The sequence below is a fragment of the Rhipicephalus microplus genome, chromosome 9 (assembly GCF_043290135.1).
Source record: "Rhipicephalus microplus isolate Deutch F79 chromosome 9, USDA_Rmic, whole genome shotgun sequence".
Taxonomy (NCBI): domain Eukaryota; kingdom Metazoa; phylum Arthropoda; class Arachnida; order Ixodida; family Ixodidae; genus Rhipicephalus; species Rhipicephalus microplus.
The window spans coordinates 102,123,796-102,139,902 of record NC_134708.1 but is presented as its reverse complement, the minus strand read 5'-3'; the positions used below and the strand labels follow the sequence as shown (position 1 = coordinate 102,139,902).

At 46.0% G+C, this 16,107-nt stretch overlaps 1 protein-coding gene across 1 annotated transcript in view; it reads left to right on the top strand.

Moving 5' to 3' along the window:
• The first annotated feature begins 5,580 nt into the window (after positions 1 to 5,580).
• Positions 5,581 to 16,107, top strand: part of LOC119163124 (thiopurine S-methyltransferase) — a 35,503-nt gene continuing 24,976 nt past the window's right edge. Inside the window, exons 1-3 of the mRNA XM_037415066.2 lie at positions 5,581 to 5,752; positions 5,946 to 6,044; positions 9,610 to 9,702. Coding sequence (XP_037270963.1) covers positions 5,730 to 5,752; positions 5,946 to 6,044; positions 9,610 to 9,702 — 215 coding nt within the window. The 5' untranslated portion in view covers positions 5,581 to 5,729. The remainder of the gene's footprint in view (positions 5,753 to 5,945; positions 6,045 to 9,609; positions 9,703 to 16,107) is intronic.

The window sequence follows — 16,107 nt, the reverse complement described above, 5'->3', positions numbered from 1 at the left end:
GGCTGGCAGTGTGGGCGGCATGGTAACAATGAGCTATAATTAAGCGAAAAGTCAGAGAGGCGGAAAGGATTTATTGAATGACAGCGATGAAAAAGCCAGCTTTCTAAGTACAGAAACGGGAAAAACAAAATAGGGAGGAAGATGTTGAAGGGGGAAGCTCGCCCTATCGGGAAAAAAACGAATGGTGGGCCTAGTGTAAACCACCACCCACCAATATAGTGGATTAATGTAGTGGGTGAATGGTGGGAAACGCCCACCATAGCGCATGGTGGGAATGGTGGGTGCTGCAGTGCCGGCAACGCTTGAGCGCGAAATGACGTCAGAATCACCATGACGAGCTGCCACAAAAAATAAAAAAGAATTCTATAAAAACGGTATAAAAAACACCCGTTCCGTAAAAAAAAAGCAAGGCGCCACGTAGAATTGAACGTGCAGCCTGCGGATTCCCATTCGAAGACACTAACCACTGCGCCATACCAGCACGGCTTTGATAGTGTGCTAAATACTTAGTTGGCATACAAACTTACGGTTCAACTTGAGTTATGTTTGTCGTGTACACAAGATAGACAAGATCTACACCTGCTACTAAAGATTGCACATTTATTAAACACAAGCAACTGCGGCCTGTAACGATTGCCACTGTGCTAATGGCACTAGTGCTATTTTTTTACAATTCACAACTTCAAGAAAAAAAAAATCAAGTGGACTGGGGAGCAGCAACAGTTTACCGGCGGGGTCTGCCAAGTTTAATATCCGTTTCGCGCTCGTTTTAAAGGGCGACATCTGCTCACGCTTTATGACGCCTCTAGGCTCATTCCATAGATACGCCCGCCTAACTTATTTGATTGAGTATTGGGATGCTTTTCGCGCAATGTAGAGGGCGGTCGTGCCAGCGCAATGCTGTAGCTCTTTCGCTAAAGCAACAACTACATAACGGCTTGGCCAAAACGAATGCAGTGTTCCGGAAACATTACTCTATCATATTGGTTCACCAAGCATACGAATTGCCACGTCTGAGTTCTTGTACGAAGGCTAGAAAAATGCCGGCGAGTGCGACCGGCGGCTGTCGGTGAGAAGACACTTACGTTCTCTGGGAGTGCTTTATTCGCATCGCATCGATATTTGTTGCTTCTTGAGCGCACACCATACACAATAAAAAATGCTTCATTTTGGTTAATTGATGCCATAGCTGCGCTGTATTGTCATACTTAATCCTCGAAATCATGTATTCTGAAAACCGGAAGCACGGATAACACAATTGTACGGGCTCGGTCGGTAGGCCTAACCTTTGGTGGAAATCATGGTGGTAGAACATGTAGTGTACAGATCCCAGCTTGGTACTTTATATAAATTGGCTGCCATTATAAACCCACCCATCATCTGCTCACTGCTTCCCAGCATTATAGCGATGGTGGGCAGAGCTTGGTACACCATGTGGCCCACCATAACAAGCGGCACCCATCATCTGCTTAGTGCTTCCCAGCATTATCGCAATGGCGGGAAGAGTTTCTCAGCTTGGTACACAATGTAGCCCACCATAATAAGCACCACCCACCATACGCTTAGGGCTTCCCAGCATTATCGCAATGGTAGGCAGAGTGTCCCATTATTGCCCACTATCTAGCCTCTGCTTTCCACCATCATTTCCACTTTGCCCATCATCTGTACACCATACCACCCAGTATGTCCCGGCATATCCACCATATTTTCTACGATGTCCCACCATATCCATCATAATTTCCACCAAGCCCACTATTATTTCAAATACGCCCACCATGTTTTCCAGTATCCACCATGGCAATTTTTCCGATAGGGCGCGCTTTACTGTTCGAAGTGAGGTCTGGCTGCCAGAACGCATAGTCATAAAGTGAGGTTCAATAAAAAAAAGACAATGTACACGCTGTGGGGGTGTTAAGAAAACGATGGAACATATGTTCTGATTGAATGCGGTGGTATCCATCCAGGGCTACGTGTGGGCAAAAGCCTATGAGGCTTTGGGTTTCAGGCACAAACATCGAAAGCTAAATGCGTCCGCGATAGAAGCAATTAGAGGGTTAGGGTATTGGTGGCAAAAAAGTAAAGATAAAGGACAAAATAGTGGAAAAATGAGGTCAATCTGCGTAAAGAGGCTGAGCGATGGAACACAAAATCATATTTTTCGTTATACTAAGATCAATTATTAGGAGTAGATAAGGCATTGGTCAACCTAAAAGAAACATTTATTTTCGTTTCTTTTTTCTTGCGAGCCAAGCAGCACACATGTCACCACCCCCAACGTTTTTAGAACAATTCAGTTTCACAGCTTCCCATAGGCGCCCACTATCCGGCGTGGCCGCATAGCGTGTCGCGGCCGCTACGGGCGCTGTAGGCATGCTTTGCTCCGCACTCTGCGCGTCGTCTGCTACACCGGAGGAAACGCGGTGCGGCGCGGCCGTGTTACCGCTCGCATTTCAAAGCGTTTCGCTTTGCTGGCGGAACAGTTCGTGCCAAAGCAGCAGTTTCTTCGTATACATGCATTTCATTGTTGCTGCGCCCATTTTCATCTGGTGGAATTACGTGTCTGGGCTCCATCTATAGCTACCGTCGCCAGTACATTCTTATGTGGGCATAGGCGGCCTCGCGCGAGCATAACTGTAAAAAAAAAAGACACCCTTCAAAGAAAACGTAGATGCAGTAAAACTTTTTAAAAGCATAGTGCTCGTTTCTGATGCCACATAGTCATGCGCCGTTTACCGAACAGACTCGTCAATCTGATTTCGGTGTTTTTTTCCTTTCCTATTTCCGTGAATCTTATTTGAAGATAACATGGTGAGAATAATAATACTGAGAAAATAAAAATGGCAAATTCAGAAAGAACATATATTTTCTTGCACATACAGAATAGTATTGCATCGATCACTGAGCAAGGAAGGCAGCTCAAAGCAGCTTAGCTTTTTTTCTTGCATTTTGAATTTTTTCTGTGACAAGCAGTTTACGGTTCTTCTTTCGAGAGAAGTGCATGCGCATCAAACAATAGCATTTGATTATCTTTGCGGTGAGGAATTCATGGTGCTCATTACAACCAATTGCAGGCAGTGCAGTCGCATGAAGCCTGTCCAATACCATCCAGAAAATATCCCCGAACACTGCCGACGTTTCAAGCGTATCGTGCACAACCTCTTCTACTTCCTTAAGTAATGCGTACAGCCTAAATGAGGCCTCTCGAAGGCATCCTGGCTTGAATGACATCAACTCTGTCAGGTGCCTCTGGTTGAGCTGTGTTTACTCGGAGTTGAACTGATCGGGGGAAGCTGTGAGCAACGCACAGCATTCTTCGCACGTTATTGTTTTCGTGATTTTCTTGTGCACATAACCGGCTAGATAGTACACCACCATCTCATGTGCTCCAGCTTTTTGGTACCCATGATCCCGTTCATCACAGCAAACGTCCTCGGTACAAACCATCCCCAGAAGGTTCTTATCCAGCTTTGCTTCAACGGCAAGTTTTAGCTCAGCTGCCGCTTTCGCCTTTTCAACAAGACTTTCATGAATTGAAACGAGGACGCCCTCAGCCGGTCCAGAGCAGTTCCCCTTTACGGCGTTTCTCACAGGTGTAAAAAGGGACAGCAGGCGATAAATCTGTCTGAATTGAATAATCGTGGGGTGGTCGTCGTCACCGTGGAATGACCGGACTATTCCGAAAAATCTCTGCAAAAGAAAAACGTTTAAACATCGCTGAGGGATAAAAAAGAAGACAAAGGAACGGCAGCAATGTTTGCGTAAGAGAGAACGCGACCGCGCAAAACTGTTTTGAAGGGCATCGTTTACAGACAAGAAAAGAAATTAAAGACCACGTAAGCACAGTGTAAATGTAAAGAGACATCCCCCTCGCGAGGGGCACGATCAAATGCAGAGCATTTCCGGGGGTGCACGACGTTAAGTAGTTTGCGTAACGTTAATGTTGTTGCACTTGTTTCTGTTGGTTGTTATATCATTGCTATCTCTCCCCACTCAATCACCATTTAACCTTAGGAAGCCCTAACCACACTGCTGATGAGAGAGCGCCGATACCCGCTTTATATTCCTAACCATCATTTTCTTTTCTACCACAGCTCTTCTTAGCCAATCCCCCTAAGTGGGCATGCACCCATCTCCCCGCGAGGGGGACTTGAGTAAATGCGTCGCATTTACTCAAGGGGTGGGTGTATTGCGTTGACGTTTTGTGGCGCAGTGGGAAGAGCACCATGTACCTCGCGTTCCGCCCACAGGTAGTGAATGCGTTGTATCAGTAGCTTCTTGACGTAGTTTGAATGAGTCAAGGATATAAGGCTCGTTCGTAGCATTGGATTTTGTGTCGGTTTTGTGGCTCAGTGAGTAGAGCACCATGCACCTTGCGTTCCGCCCGCAGGGTCATGTGATCGAAACCGGGCGCCGGTAACTGTTATTTTTTTTATAGTGTAGTGGCCTGGCTGCCGACTACGCTACTCAACGCGGGTCACATGGTGAGTTACTGAAATGCCCTGCATTTAAAATGCCATTAGACGATTCCTAAAAGAATCTGCACACACAAAAAACTTCGCATCAAGCACATTTCCGTATGCCCAGTATAAACAAGGGAATTGGCCCGTGTATATTGCAAAAGAGGGGCACCTTTCTCTAACCGTAAGCCACACCAGCACTTCTCCTGGCGCCTGTCCTTGCGGTGCAGCATGTGTTCCCATTGTTTAAACTCCGCGGCCTTACGTGGTGGGGTAAAAAAATGATGGTTTGCGGCGTCATTTCTGTAGCCACTCGTACATCCCGGCGCAAAACACGAAGCCATTTTAACAACAAAAAAAGCGAACATTCGGAAACCGGAAGATTCAGGCGCACGTGTGGGGAACGAAATCGCTTCAAACGACGCGCGCCCGCCAAAGCACCCGCCTGTCCGCGCGCCCGATCAGGAGCAAGTGAAGAAAAGCGTGACTGCAGCGCCACTAGTTCGCGTGACCGCCACCACGGCCGCCTCGGGAGCGGAGCTGTGAAACTGAATTCTTCTAAAAACGTTGACCACCCCGTTATAAAAGGGACGCTAATAGTATGGTCATCCATCCATCTGGCTGGACGGAGGATACATGGTTTACCGATGAAACCCTCCGAAGCTTCGTCCCACTCATTATCAATCACCGTGGATGCACTGTGAATTATTTGGTACACATCTGCAGCCATAATATTTTAAAGCATTGTACGACGGGTTTCGAAGAGTTTCTTGACCTCGCACCTGTATTTGTCATTTTCTTGTCTATTTTATTTTCTTTTTGCACTTTAGTTCAATGTTTCAGAGTACGTCCTCCCCTGATGAATAGCAAGGTATTGCTCGTGTCTCTTAGAAACAACAACAAAAAATGGTTGATTTGCTATAAAACGGTGAGGAGGGACTTTCTAAAATAAACTGAGATAAGAAGAACATATTCAACAAAGCCCTTGTTTTAATAATAAGAATAAATCTAGAAGGTGTGAACACAAGATCTCGATTAGGTGGTCTACAGCCTACGCTCGAAACCGAAACCAGTGTTTTCAGTCACCATCATCATCAAACCTTAGAACGTTCCCAAAGAAATGGCGGCCTTCTGCTATCTCCTGGAGCTGCAGTATCAGCTCTCTCGCTGGTTTCGCCTGCTTTTTATAACATGAGGTAACCGTGAACGAGGTCGCTCACAGCACGTACAAAGACTACTTGATCTCGTCGAGCCGCAGAGTCCGATTTCGTCATGGGCAACTGTTGGAGCTCGAGGTGAGTGGAAATTCCGTTCGCGATTGGGATTGCTTCGAAGGTGCTTTTGACAGCTTGCGCGAGCCCAGTGATCGCTCTCAACCTTGTTTATCCTGCTTCCCAAACAGTGTTTGGTTGTAAATTTAGCTCAACATGCCTCGAGTATTGGAGTTTCTGCATCTTGATACATTTAATGGTGTCGATATTTGTTCAGTTGCAAGAGACCCGTGTTCGTGGGCAGGGATCAGAGAGAGTTCTGGTTCAACCGCTGGAAAACCGGAGACACTCCGTGGCAAACGCAAGGAATACATCGGTGAGTGGACAGTCGAGCCTCAGGACATCTTTACAGAGTGGTCATATTTGTTTGTTTCTGTTAATGGTGCCCAACCGCGCGCGACTAATAGTAAAGAACATACTATATTGTCACAAAACGGACAGCGCAACGTCACAAAATGCGTGCTGGCTCTTGGCTTCCTGGGTATTGTTCTACAACCGCGAACAGCTGCTCGCGTGCTTCAATTTACTTTTGTTATTTATATGTCAATTGTTCTATGTTTCACTGCAATACACACCTGTGCAACGGCGAAGTTTATTACATTTTTGCAGGGTACAGAATAGACGCAGATACTAGCTTTACTAGCGATATGCAGTACAATAGCATTAGGAAAGAGCGCAATCAGGTGACTCGAATATTAAGGAATGCACAGCTTTCAAACACGCAACTTGACTGTGTCTTGTCATACCCATGGGCAAGTGCCACGCAACAATATGGAAGATATCGGCAAGATTGTTTTCGAGCTGTGGTGCTGGCCAAGTCTTGAGAAGCACATGGAGTGCCAAACTAACAAATATACCGCGCATAAAAAAGTCAACCCTGCATGTTCTTTTGAAGCTCTCTGGTTTTGGTCATGTCAGGCAAGCTACCTGTTCAGGGAAGTTGCGAAGAGCCCAGCCTTTCACAGGATAATTACGCGGTATTAGGGAGGCCACAGTTGGAAGTCCAGGTTATCTTAAAGAACAATGGTACTTCAGTAAAATAGAACGGTGCAAAACAATTGGCCCCGTACCTGCATGTTTCACTGCAAGTGTCATCGAAAGACGATAGTGTTGCATCTGGAAAGACTGAATAAAGCGTTTATTTGATTTTCTGTGCGAGAAAATCAAATCGGTGAATGGGATTCTGGAGGCACTGCGCTAGACATTACCGCCATCTGGCAGTAATCTTGTAGAACAAAAGGATGGCCTCCGACATGGTGAGCACGCGGCATGTGCGCGCAGTCTCGGAGGCCACAATTTGCACAATGTAAGGTGACTGGTGCGCGCCATCAACGTTTCCGTCTTAGCAAAGCTTCGTTTCCGTCTTAGCAAAGCTTCCTACGCTTCGCAATCCAGGATGTACAGCGAGTCGTGATTCCGAGAAACCGAAGCACCTAGTCGTCATACCATACTATCACAAGATATCGCACAACCTAAAGAAATTAGCTAAGCGCTCTGAAGTTAGGGTTGTCTTTTCGGCTCCCAAGAAGTTGGTCAGCCTGTGTGGCCTTCATGACCGTGACGGAAAACCCAAAGGTTGTAGTAAGAAGCATCGAACTGTTTATGTTCCCTGTATCATATGCGTTGTTTATCGTATCCCGCTTTCTTGTGGTAAAGAGTATATTGGACAGACGGGCCGTTGTCTCAATGATCGATTAAGAGAACATTGTAATAATGTGAAAAACGGCCAGGGAAGTTGGTTGGCCATACATTGTAAATCCTGCGGCTGCACGCCGATATTCAATGCATGCATAGTTATCAAGAGAATGTTTGACAAGCTTACTAGAGAGATTATTGAGGCTGAGTCTATCGCTTCACTGGGGTCTAGGTGTGTCAGCACTCCCTCTCTTACGCTCAGTGATAAAGAATTGTATCTTCAAAAAAATAATTTTTTGTGCGCATCATTCATGTCATGTGATGTTATTTTTCTTGGTGATATAGGCGAGTGTGCGGTGGTAATAAACATTATGTTGGAAGTGTCTTGTGTCCCCGTTTCTTCGCGCTATTTTCTGTCGTCACAATGCACCAACAAGCCCAAATTTCGACAGTGTTGAACTAGAAACACCCCACTTTTTCGTGGGTAGTATTACACTGTCAGCGCTCTGTAATAAGTGCTGCATTTTTTAGATTTACTCATGCATGCCTTTTATAGTGTAAAGAAACATGTCACAGATATGGAAGTGTTGAGATTGTGCCTCAGATATGTGCAGTATTTTTTTAATCGACAATATGCACAAGTATTCCCGCCGAAACAATAGACTGGTGGGCGCTGCGGATATGGCTGGAATTTAGCGTTTTTGGGTGACATACAGAGAAGTCGACCAACAGACTGCAAGTTTTGTGTCGAAGTATCCAAAAAAAGACCATCCTCTTAAAAATTATTGAATACACAGGTACAGGGCTGTATGTGTTTGTAACTCTGTGTGCTCAGTCTTTCTTGCATTGTTGCTTTTTTTTCCTAAGTATGAGCAAACTTGCCCATGTAACTGTTTGTAGTTGTACTTCAACTTTAATAAGTCTTCAGCTGTAATGCCTATTTGGTCATACACTGGCACTCCACACTTCATGGAACACAAAATGGCATGGCTTGCGGGCTTGAAAGATTAGTGTGCCTTGAAAAATATGGCTTCCTTTTTGCATGTACTCATATAAGAGAGTCAAGTGCATTGTTAGGGCTGTTAGCACTTCAGACAGATAGACAGACAGACAGACAAAGAACTTTATTGGGTCCTGAGAAACGCTGCTCCTTTAGAGCAACCTCGCGGGCCGCTCCCACGTAGGAACGGGGAGGCCTAGCCTCACCGCCGCGTCGTGGGCTCTCTGGACAGCCCGTAGTTGTGGTAGCAACTCTGACCTTCGTAAGGCAGAGTCCCAATCTTTTTCTGTGAGCCGACTTGGGCCCCGTAACGAGGGGCACTGCCAGAGCATATGTGCTAAATCACTAACCTTACCACAATCAGGACAGGCAGAGTCAAAAGCCTCTGAAGAGACTATGCTGAGGAAAAATAGGCTTGGATAGGACCTGGTCTGGAGCATTCTAAACGTGATGGCTTGAGGTCTAGACAACTTGTTGTGTGGTGGAGCAAATGACCTTCAGCACTTCAATGAAAGAGAGATAAACAACTTAATTGAAAGGCACAATGAGGCTGTTGACTTGCGTGCCTGTGGTGTGGAGGGTGGTGGCCAGTAGCTTGCCACGACAGTTTTCCCCAAGGAAACTGCTTCTGCCTGAACATTGTAATCTGTCAATGATAGGAGTGACTCCCACTCCCCGAGCAAAGAAGTTGAGACTCACTTTCGTATATTAATTAGAACTAACAGAGAACAAAACCATGGTAAAGTTCATTGATAGTGAAGGTCCCGTTCTGGTTGGCTTAATGCCTTCAGGTAGTAGGCTAAGGCTTGTTGGTCAGCTGCCAGCTTGCAAAAAGATCACATGCTATGCAACTCCAGCAGGCAGAAAAAGAATGTGTCACACTCACTGTCACGGCTGCTAGCGGTGCTCACTAACACTTCCAGGTTTAAATGCACATATAAATGCCATAAAGTGGAGTGGCATATGACTGCTAGTTTACCACAAAAAGAGCAGGCGTGCCATTCAAAGGTCGCAGGTTCGGTCCCTGTCGGCGGCAAGTAGTATTTTTGTCCACTTTTCTATTTTCAGGGTTATATCATAATTGCTACAAATAATGCCCTCTACAGTTTTCTTGGCTTTCTTGTTGGCTAGTTCTAATTAATGTTGGGTCGAACAAAAAAAACAGCTGAAAAATTCCTGTTCTTTAATTCATTCACTTTTTATATGGTGTAGCTTTTTTAACGCTCTTTCATGCCACTTTTTACAGGCTACTGGAGCAGCACCAGGAGCTAGTCTTGGCGGGAAAGCAGAATGCACGCGTGTTCATTCCGCTCTGCGGAAATGCCCATGAACTCTTGTGGTAAGCTCAGTGCACTTTCTTCCTTAAATGTTGAAGCCTTGCTTTTGCTCATCCATCTGCACAGTAAATTTCTCTTTGCCAACACCGCAAACGCTGCAATACTTTAAGGTGGCACATCTTGGTTGGTACTTGTTAAGGTGGTTTAACGGTTATGGTGCTCAGCTGCTGACTTGGCCCAGGATTGTGGCATTGAATCCCAGCCATGGCAGCTGCATTTCCATGGGGGAAACATAATTGAGGCCTCGCGCACTGTGCAATGTCAATGCACATTAAAAAACTTCAGGTGGTTTAATTTTTGGAGCCCTCCCCTACAGCATGTCTCATAATCCTGTCTTGGTTTCGGGGCATTAGACTCCAAGAATAATTATTTTCTCTCGATTTGTTTAACACCATCACCGATCTTTGTTTTGTCCTGGGCTCAACAAAAGCCTATCTTAGTGATGTTAAATCCCGCCTGCCTTTCGCTAGCTGATCCCAGTTTAATCCAGTAGATTTCTTAACTTATCTTGGCATCACTATGCTCGTTATCCTTGGCTATGTCTCTTTTGGCACCCATTACAAGAATAGCTTATTTTTATTTCTTTCATGCGATTTGAAATGTATAAGCCTTCACTTTCTAAACCACACCCTTCTCTTTTTAGCTTATCGAAATGGCTCATTGGGCAAGTTGGTGCTTCTTCTGTCCTTGCCTTCTTAAGTTCTAATGAGAACTAACAGACTATGACACCACGGAATGTATAGGTATGGGGGATGCTACTAGAGGTTATTGTAATGTAAATGTGAAGGAAGAGAAGTGGACAAAAGGATAACTTTCCACCGGTAGGCACCGTACCTGTGACCTTCGAATAACGTTGGTCAAAGGCTAAGTCCCAGCCTGTGGTAAGTCATCTTTTCTTCCACTTTCCTTTCTTCGCATCTACCTTACTATTACTACTGTGATGCAACGGTGAAGGCAACCTTTACTAGGCCTAGAAGACACGATGAAACGACCACACCCAAGGCAAAAGAACCCAGGCAAGCCAAGTGCCCACAGCAGATGAAGATGACGACCACTCATGATGATGAACATGTGTGAAGAAAGTAGATGTGCTTAATGAATGCCTACACTAACTTCTTCCGACTTGTATGTAAACGTGAAGTCGTATTCTTGTAAGCGAAGAATCCAGTGACCAAGGCGGCCGGACAAGTTCTTGATTGTCGAGAGCCAGCACAAGGCTTGATGGTCCGTAACCACAGTAAAGTGGCGGTTGTGGAGATAAGGTCGAAACTTTTGCATTGACCATACGACCGCTAGGCACTCCTGTTTGGTGATGGTATAATTCTTTTCGGCAGGGGTCAGTGCACGGCTCGCGTATGCGACGACCTTCTCACGTGAAGATTTGTCTCGCTGTAGGAGAATTCCACGAATGCATTGACCACTAGTGTCTGTATGCAGGAGCATAGGCACTGTTTCGTCAAAATGACAGAGGACTGGTTCAGATGTGAGTGCACTTCAGTTGGGCAAACGCCGCTTAACATTCAGGAGACCACACAAAGGCGACGCTTGATCTGAGCAACTTGTGCAATGGTGAAGCTATTGAGGCGAAGTCTCGAATGAATCGGCGAAAATAAGAAGCGAGGCCGAGGAAGCTGCGCAAGTCTTTGGCTTTTTCAGAACACGGGAAGTGTTGGACAGCAGAAATCTTGTCTGGATCAGGACGAACACCGTCCTTGCTTACGATGTGGCCTAACACTTTAATTGTCTTGCTCACAAAACGGTGCTTCTTGGTGTTCAGCTGAAGGCCTGCGTTTGCAAGGCACGTGAGAACTTCATCCATTCGTTGCAAGTGCTGAGGGAAGGTTGACGAGAAAATAACGATATCGTCTAGATAGCACAAGCAAGTTTTCCATTTGAAGCCTCGTAAAACTGTGTCGATCATCCGCTCGATTGTTGCTGGAGCATTGCAAAGGCCGAATGGCATGACATAGCATTCGTACAGCCCATCTGGTGTCGAAAACGCTGTCTTTTCTTTGTCATCGTCATGCATGGGTATTTGCCAGTAACCCGAACGCAGGTCTAGGCTTGAGAAGTACTCGGCACCCTGCAGTGAATCCAAAGCATCGTCTATGCGTGGTATGGGGTAAACAACCTTGTGGGTAATCTTAATAAGTGCTCTGTAGTCCATGCAAAATTGCACGGAGCCATCTTTTTTTCTTACTAAAACAACAGGGGATAACCAAGGACTTGCGAGGGACATATAATGTTCCGTTGCAACATGTCGGCTACATTTTCTTCAATGACCTCACGCTCGGACGAAGAGACTCGATATAGTCGACAGCGTACGATGGAAGTTCCATCGGTCTGGATACGATGCGTGATAATGGACGTCTGTCCCAGAGATGAGGAATGGGCATCAAACAATCTCCTATGCTTTCGTAGCAAGGCAAGCAACTCATCTGTCTGTGAAGAGGTCAGCTGTGGACTAATAGTCGCAGCAAGAACAGAAATGTATGATGAACGTCCAATAGAAGGAAGGTCAGAACACGCTGGCATAAGTGAGACAACAGAGACAGGTTGGGATTCGATAACGCAAGCCATTGTGGTGCCTTTAGAAATGAGAATTTTCTCAGATGTCTGGTTTGTAGCATAGAGAAGTCCGTAGCCATTGTGGAACCACATTAGACCTGAAGCAAGGGCTATACCTCTTGTGAGACAGCGTGCAGATGGTTGGACAAACACGTCACCAGAGTCTATCACATTAGAAGTGATGGTGACTATTCGCTGATGACCAGGTGGTAGCTCGGTATCTTCCACAGCGAGCAAGCGAACAAGCTTGTCATCTGCATAAAGGGCATAGTCAGTTTCCATCATATCAACAACATTTTCTCGACAGCAGATGGAAGCGTTCGCAGTAGACAGAAAATCCCAGCCTAATATAAGCAGGTGGGCATACAAACTCAGCACGGCATATTGCACAAAAAGGAGAAGGCCAGCTGTGAAAACACAAGCGGTGCACATAGCGGCTGGTCTAATGACGTCCCCTTCAGCAGCGAGCAGTGTAGGTCCATCATAAGGGGTAGTGACTTTTCGCAGACGTGAGCACGAGGAACGATCAATCACAGACAAACAAGCACCAGTGTCTATTAAAGCGTCCAGGTACACACCTTCTATTAAAACAGATATTGTATTATATGGACGCACTAGAAGAATTTCTGTCTTTTCGTTCGATGCAGCTTTTCTTTCAAAAGCTGCAGAGGTTAGCTTTCTAGGCGTTGGTTGGTGAATTGCGAGACGGGTCGTAATAGAGACGTGTAGCGGCCGAGGGGTGATGGTGAACGGCGTCTAGTAGAGCGATAAGAAGGGGTTGGCTCAGATGTCGCAGTTGGAGACGGTGAGCGATGTAGCGGCGAATCATAAGGACGACGTTGGAAAGCGTACCAGCTTGTCCCATCATCCCGTCCGTAGGTATCGAATCCACGACGCTCGTCCTGCTGACGCTTCGACAGACGCGTGCAATGTGGCCTCGATAGCCGCGCTAATAACAGATCGGACGAGGTGGCCGCCACGGTGGGTGAAAGGGCTGGCTAGGCGCACTCGGAGTCAACAAAGCCAGCGGGACAGGCATCAAGTGTGCGGGCATCGGTTGTACGACGGGTGGTGAGCCAGCGAGGACTTGTGCGTACGTCGGCTGGAGTCGAGGTACTGGAGAGTCTACATACGCTGGCCTGGTCATGGACGCCAACTCCTCTTTGATAACATTGGCGAAGCAGTGTTGGAGGAGGGAGGTGGACTCAGTATCATTGAGAGGCCGAAAGATTGCAGCTCTTCCCGTATAATCGCCCGAATCATGGCACGCAATGAGGCATCAGTCGTGGTGGTGCTTTCAGCGCTGTCCTGCGGTAACCGTTGGAATTCAAGTTCCTCTAGGCGTTGGCACAAGGCAATAACCAAGGCAGTGAACGCGACCGTGCTGATCCCTTTCAATAGATGACGAACTCTCTCCGATTCAGACATGGACGTGCCGAGACGGTGACAGAGAGCAAGCACATCCTCTATGTATGAGGTGTAAAACTAACCGCATTGTTGCTTGCGAGCAGCCAGTGTCTTCTTCGCGAGAGCTGAACGAACCGCCGGGGTGCCGAAAATTTGGCAAAGCTGTTGCTTGAAATGTGTCCAGTCTGTGATGTCCGTTTTATGATTGAAAAACCATGTTTTCGCTATGCCTGTCAGATAAAAAGAAACACGGCGAAGTTTGGTAGGATCATCCCAGTTGTTAGTGGAACTCGCTCGATTGAACTGATCCAGCCAATCCTCCACATCTTCACCTCGAAGTACGGCGAATGTGGGGGGCTCACGCTGGTACGCGGTGATAATCCACGATGGATAGGCTGCGGTAGTAGGGGCCGTGGTGTTAGATGCAGAAGCGCCTGTTGCTGCTCGTTCTGATGCATGTTACTGGACACTTGGCTCAGACGATGACCTGAGAGGAGCTCCAGGAGGTAGAGCGGGCTGGGAGAGGACGGAAAATCGCATAGCACACTCCACCTTTTGTGATGCAACGGTGAAGGCAATCTTTACTAGGCCCAGAAGACATGATAAAGCGACCACACCCAAGGCAAAAGAACCCAGGCAAGCCAAGTGCCCACAGCAGATGAAGATGACGACCACTCATGATGATGAACATGTGTGAAGAAAGTAGATGTGCTTAATGAATGCCTACACTACTAATATCCCCTATACTTTCATTGGCATCATTTTCTGTTGGTCCATTAATACCGTGTCTGACAAAGAAAATAGCCGTTAAATTTCCACTTCTTTGCTTAAGTGCTGTTCAATTTATAGGCTCATATTTCAAGACCTTAGCTTTATGTGTGTAATTCTCTGTTTTGTTGCTGGTTGCATGGTTGCCCATATTCCAAAATACTTAACTAACTGTAGGATCTAAGACAATTCAAAAAAGCATTCTTTTTTTGGGGGGGCGGGGGAGGTGGAAGGGTGTAAAACAGCTTAGTCAGTGTTTCATATCAAAACTTGTTGAAATATTGGTTTCAACGACCATCCTGTTTCAAGAAGTTTGTACCTCTATGGGCATCAGACACATGTGTGGTTTGCTATGCATGATCATGTAAATACAGTAGCACAGTGTGCAGCAGTGCTATTATATTTCTTTCTTGCTGCGGTCATGTGCAGGTGTTTTCTTGCATGACACGTTCACACCTGGTAAGTACCACTGCAAAGCTTTGTTTGTAATTTTTACTTCTGTGGCATGACACTAAAGAGACAGGCCTGTTATCGTATGGGCGGTGCTTCATGCCAATGAAACTTCTGATGCTTCACAGTGTTTGAATTTACAAATGAGCAGGTTTTACCTTTTCAAAGGCTTAAAAAGAAGTTGCGAAATTGGCACAAGGCTTCTCAAAAAGAGAAATTCAATGATTCTGAAGACTAATCTCGTTGCTTTTAAGCTTTAGCTAGGTTTTTTTTACGTTGATTCTCAGCGCAGACGTCTTCGAGCTAAACCGCAGGCAGTCACAGACACGACGTGGATGTCCAAGCTTCCGAGAGAGAAATTCATGCTGATGCAAAACGTTCGCGCCTCTCTTAGATCTACAGCTCATCGCTGTTAGTGTGACCTTCTATCACTTCAGCGTCTTCTCGCAGCGGCGTTGCCTTTCCCATTTCCTAGCATTCTCTGGTTGTGTTATTTACGCAGGGCCTCCAGCCAGCCGCTATCACTTTGCAGCCATTCGTTGGCATAAGTGTTGCCGTGTTCATTTTTAGTAAATCAGTGGTGAGTACTAGTAGGATTTACCCAATTTCGGTGACACATATTCGTTTGGGATATTTTCCCAATAATCTGCACATAAAAATAATGGCTAGACCAAACAGCTTAGCTCTTTACAAAGTGAGGCTAAAAGTCATTCATCCTGAAGTGGCTTCGCTGTGAGCACAAAACCACATTTGCTTCGTATGGTAGTTTCATTTTGGCTCTAACCGTGTGCAGTCCCTTAAGCTTGGTCGGCAAGAGTGATTGTTTCATCTGTCATGGCTTTCTTTAAAGCAATTGTGTAAATGGTAGTTTTGTGTTGACTTGCTAGGTGCTGGCCTATAACCTCCAGAAATACATTGTCACAGTCCGCGATAGCATCACGGGCAGGGGTGTTGGTGGGTGGCAGTTTTCTGACTCACTGTAGTAAATGTTTAACACTACTAAATAGTAGTATACATTTAATCAAAAGGGAGGCGAAGAGGGCTGGCTCAGTGTTACCAGCTAATTGCAGATTACTTGAAAATAGTGAGGGTTTTCTCGCATGGGTAGGTGCATTTCCTTGGGAAGTTCACCTTTGTATAAATGTTCACAACTCACAATTTTATGCACAGCTGACAAAAGTGATTCATTTTGGCGAAGTAAGGTTGATGTTCCT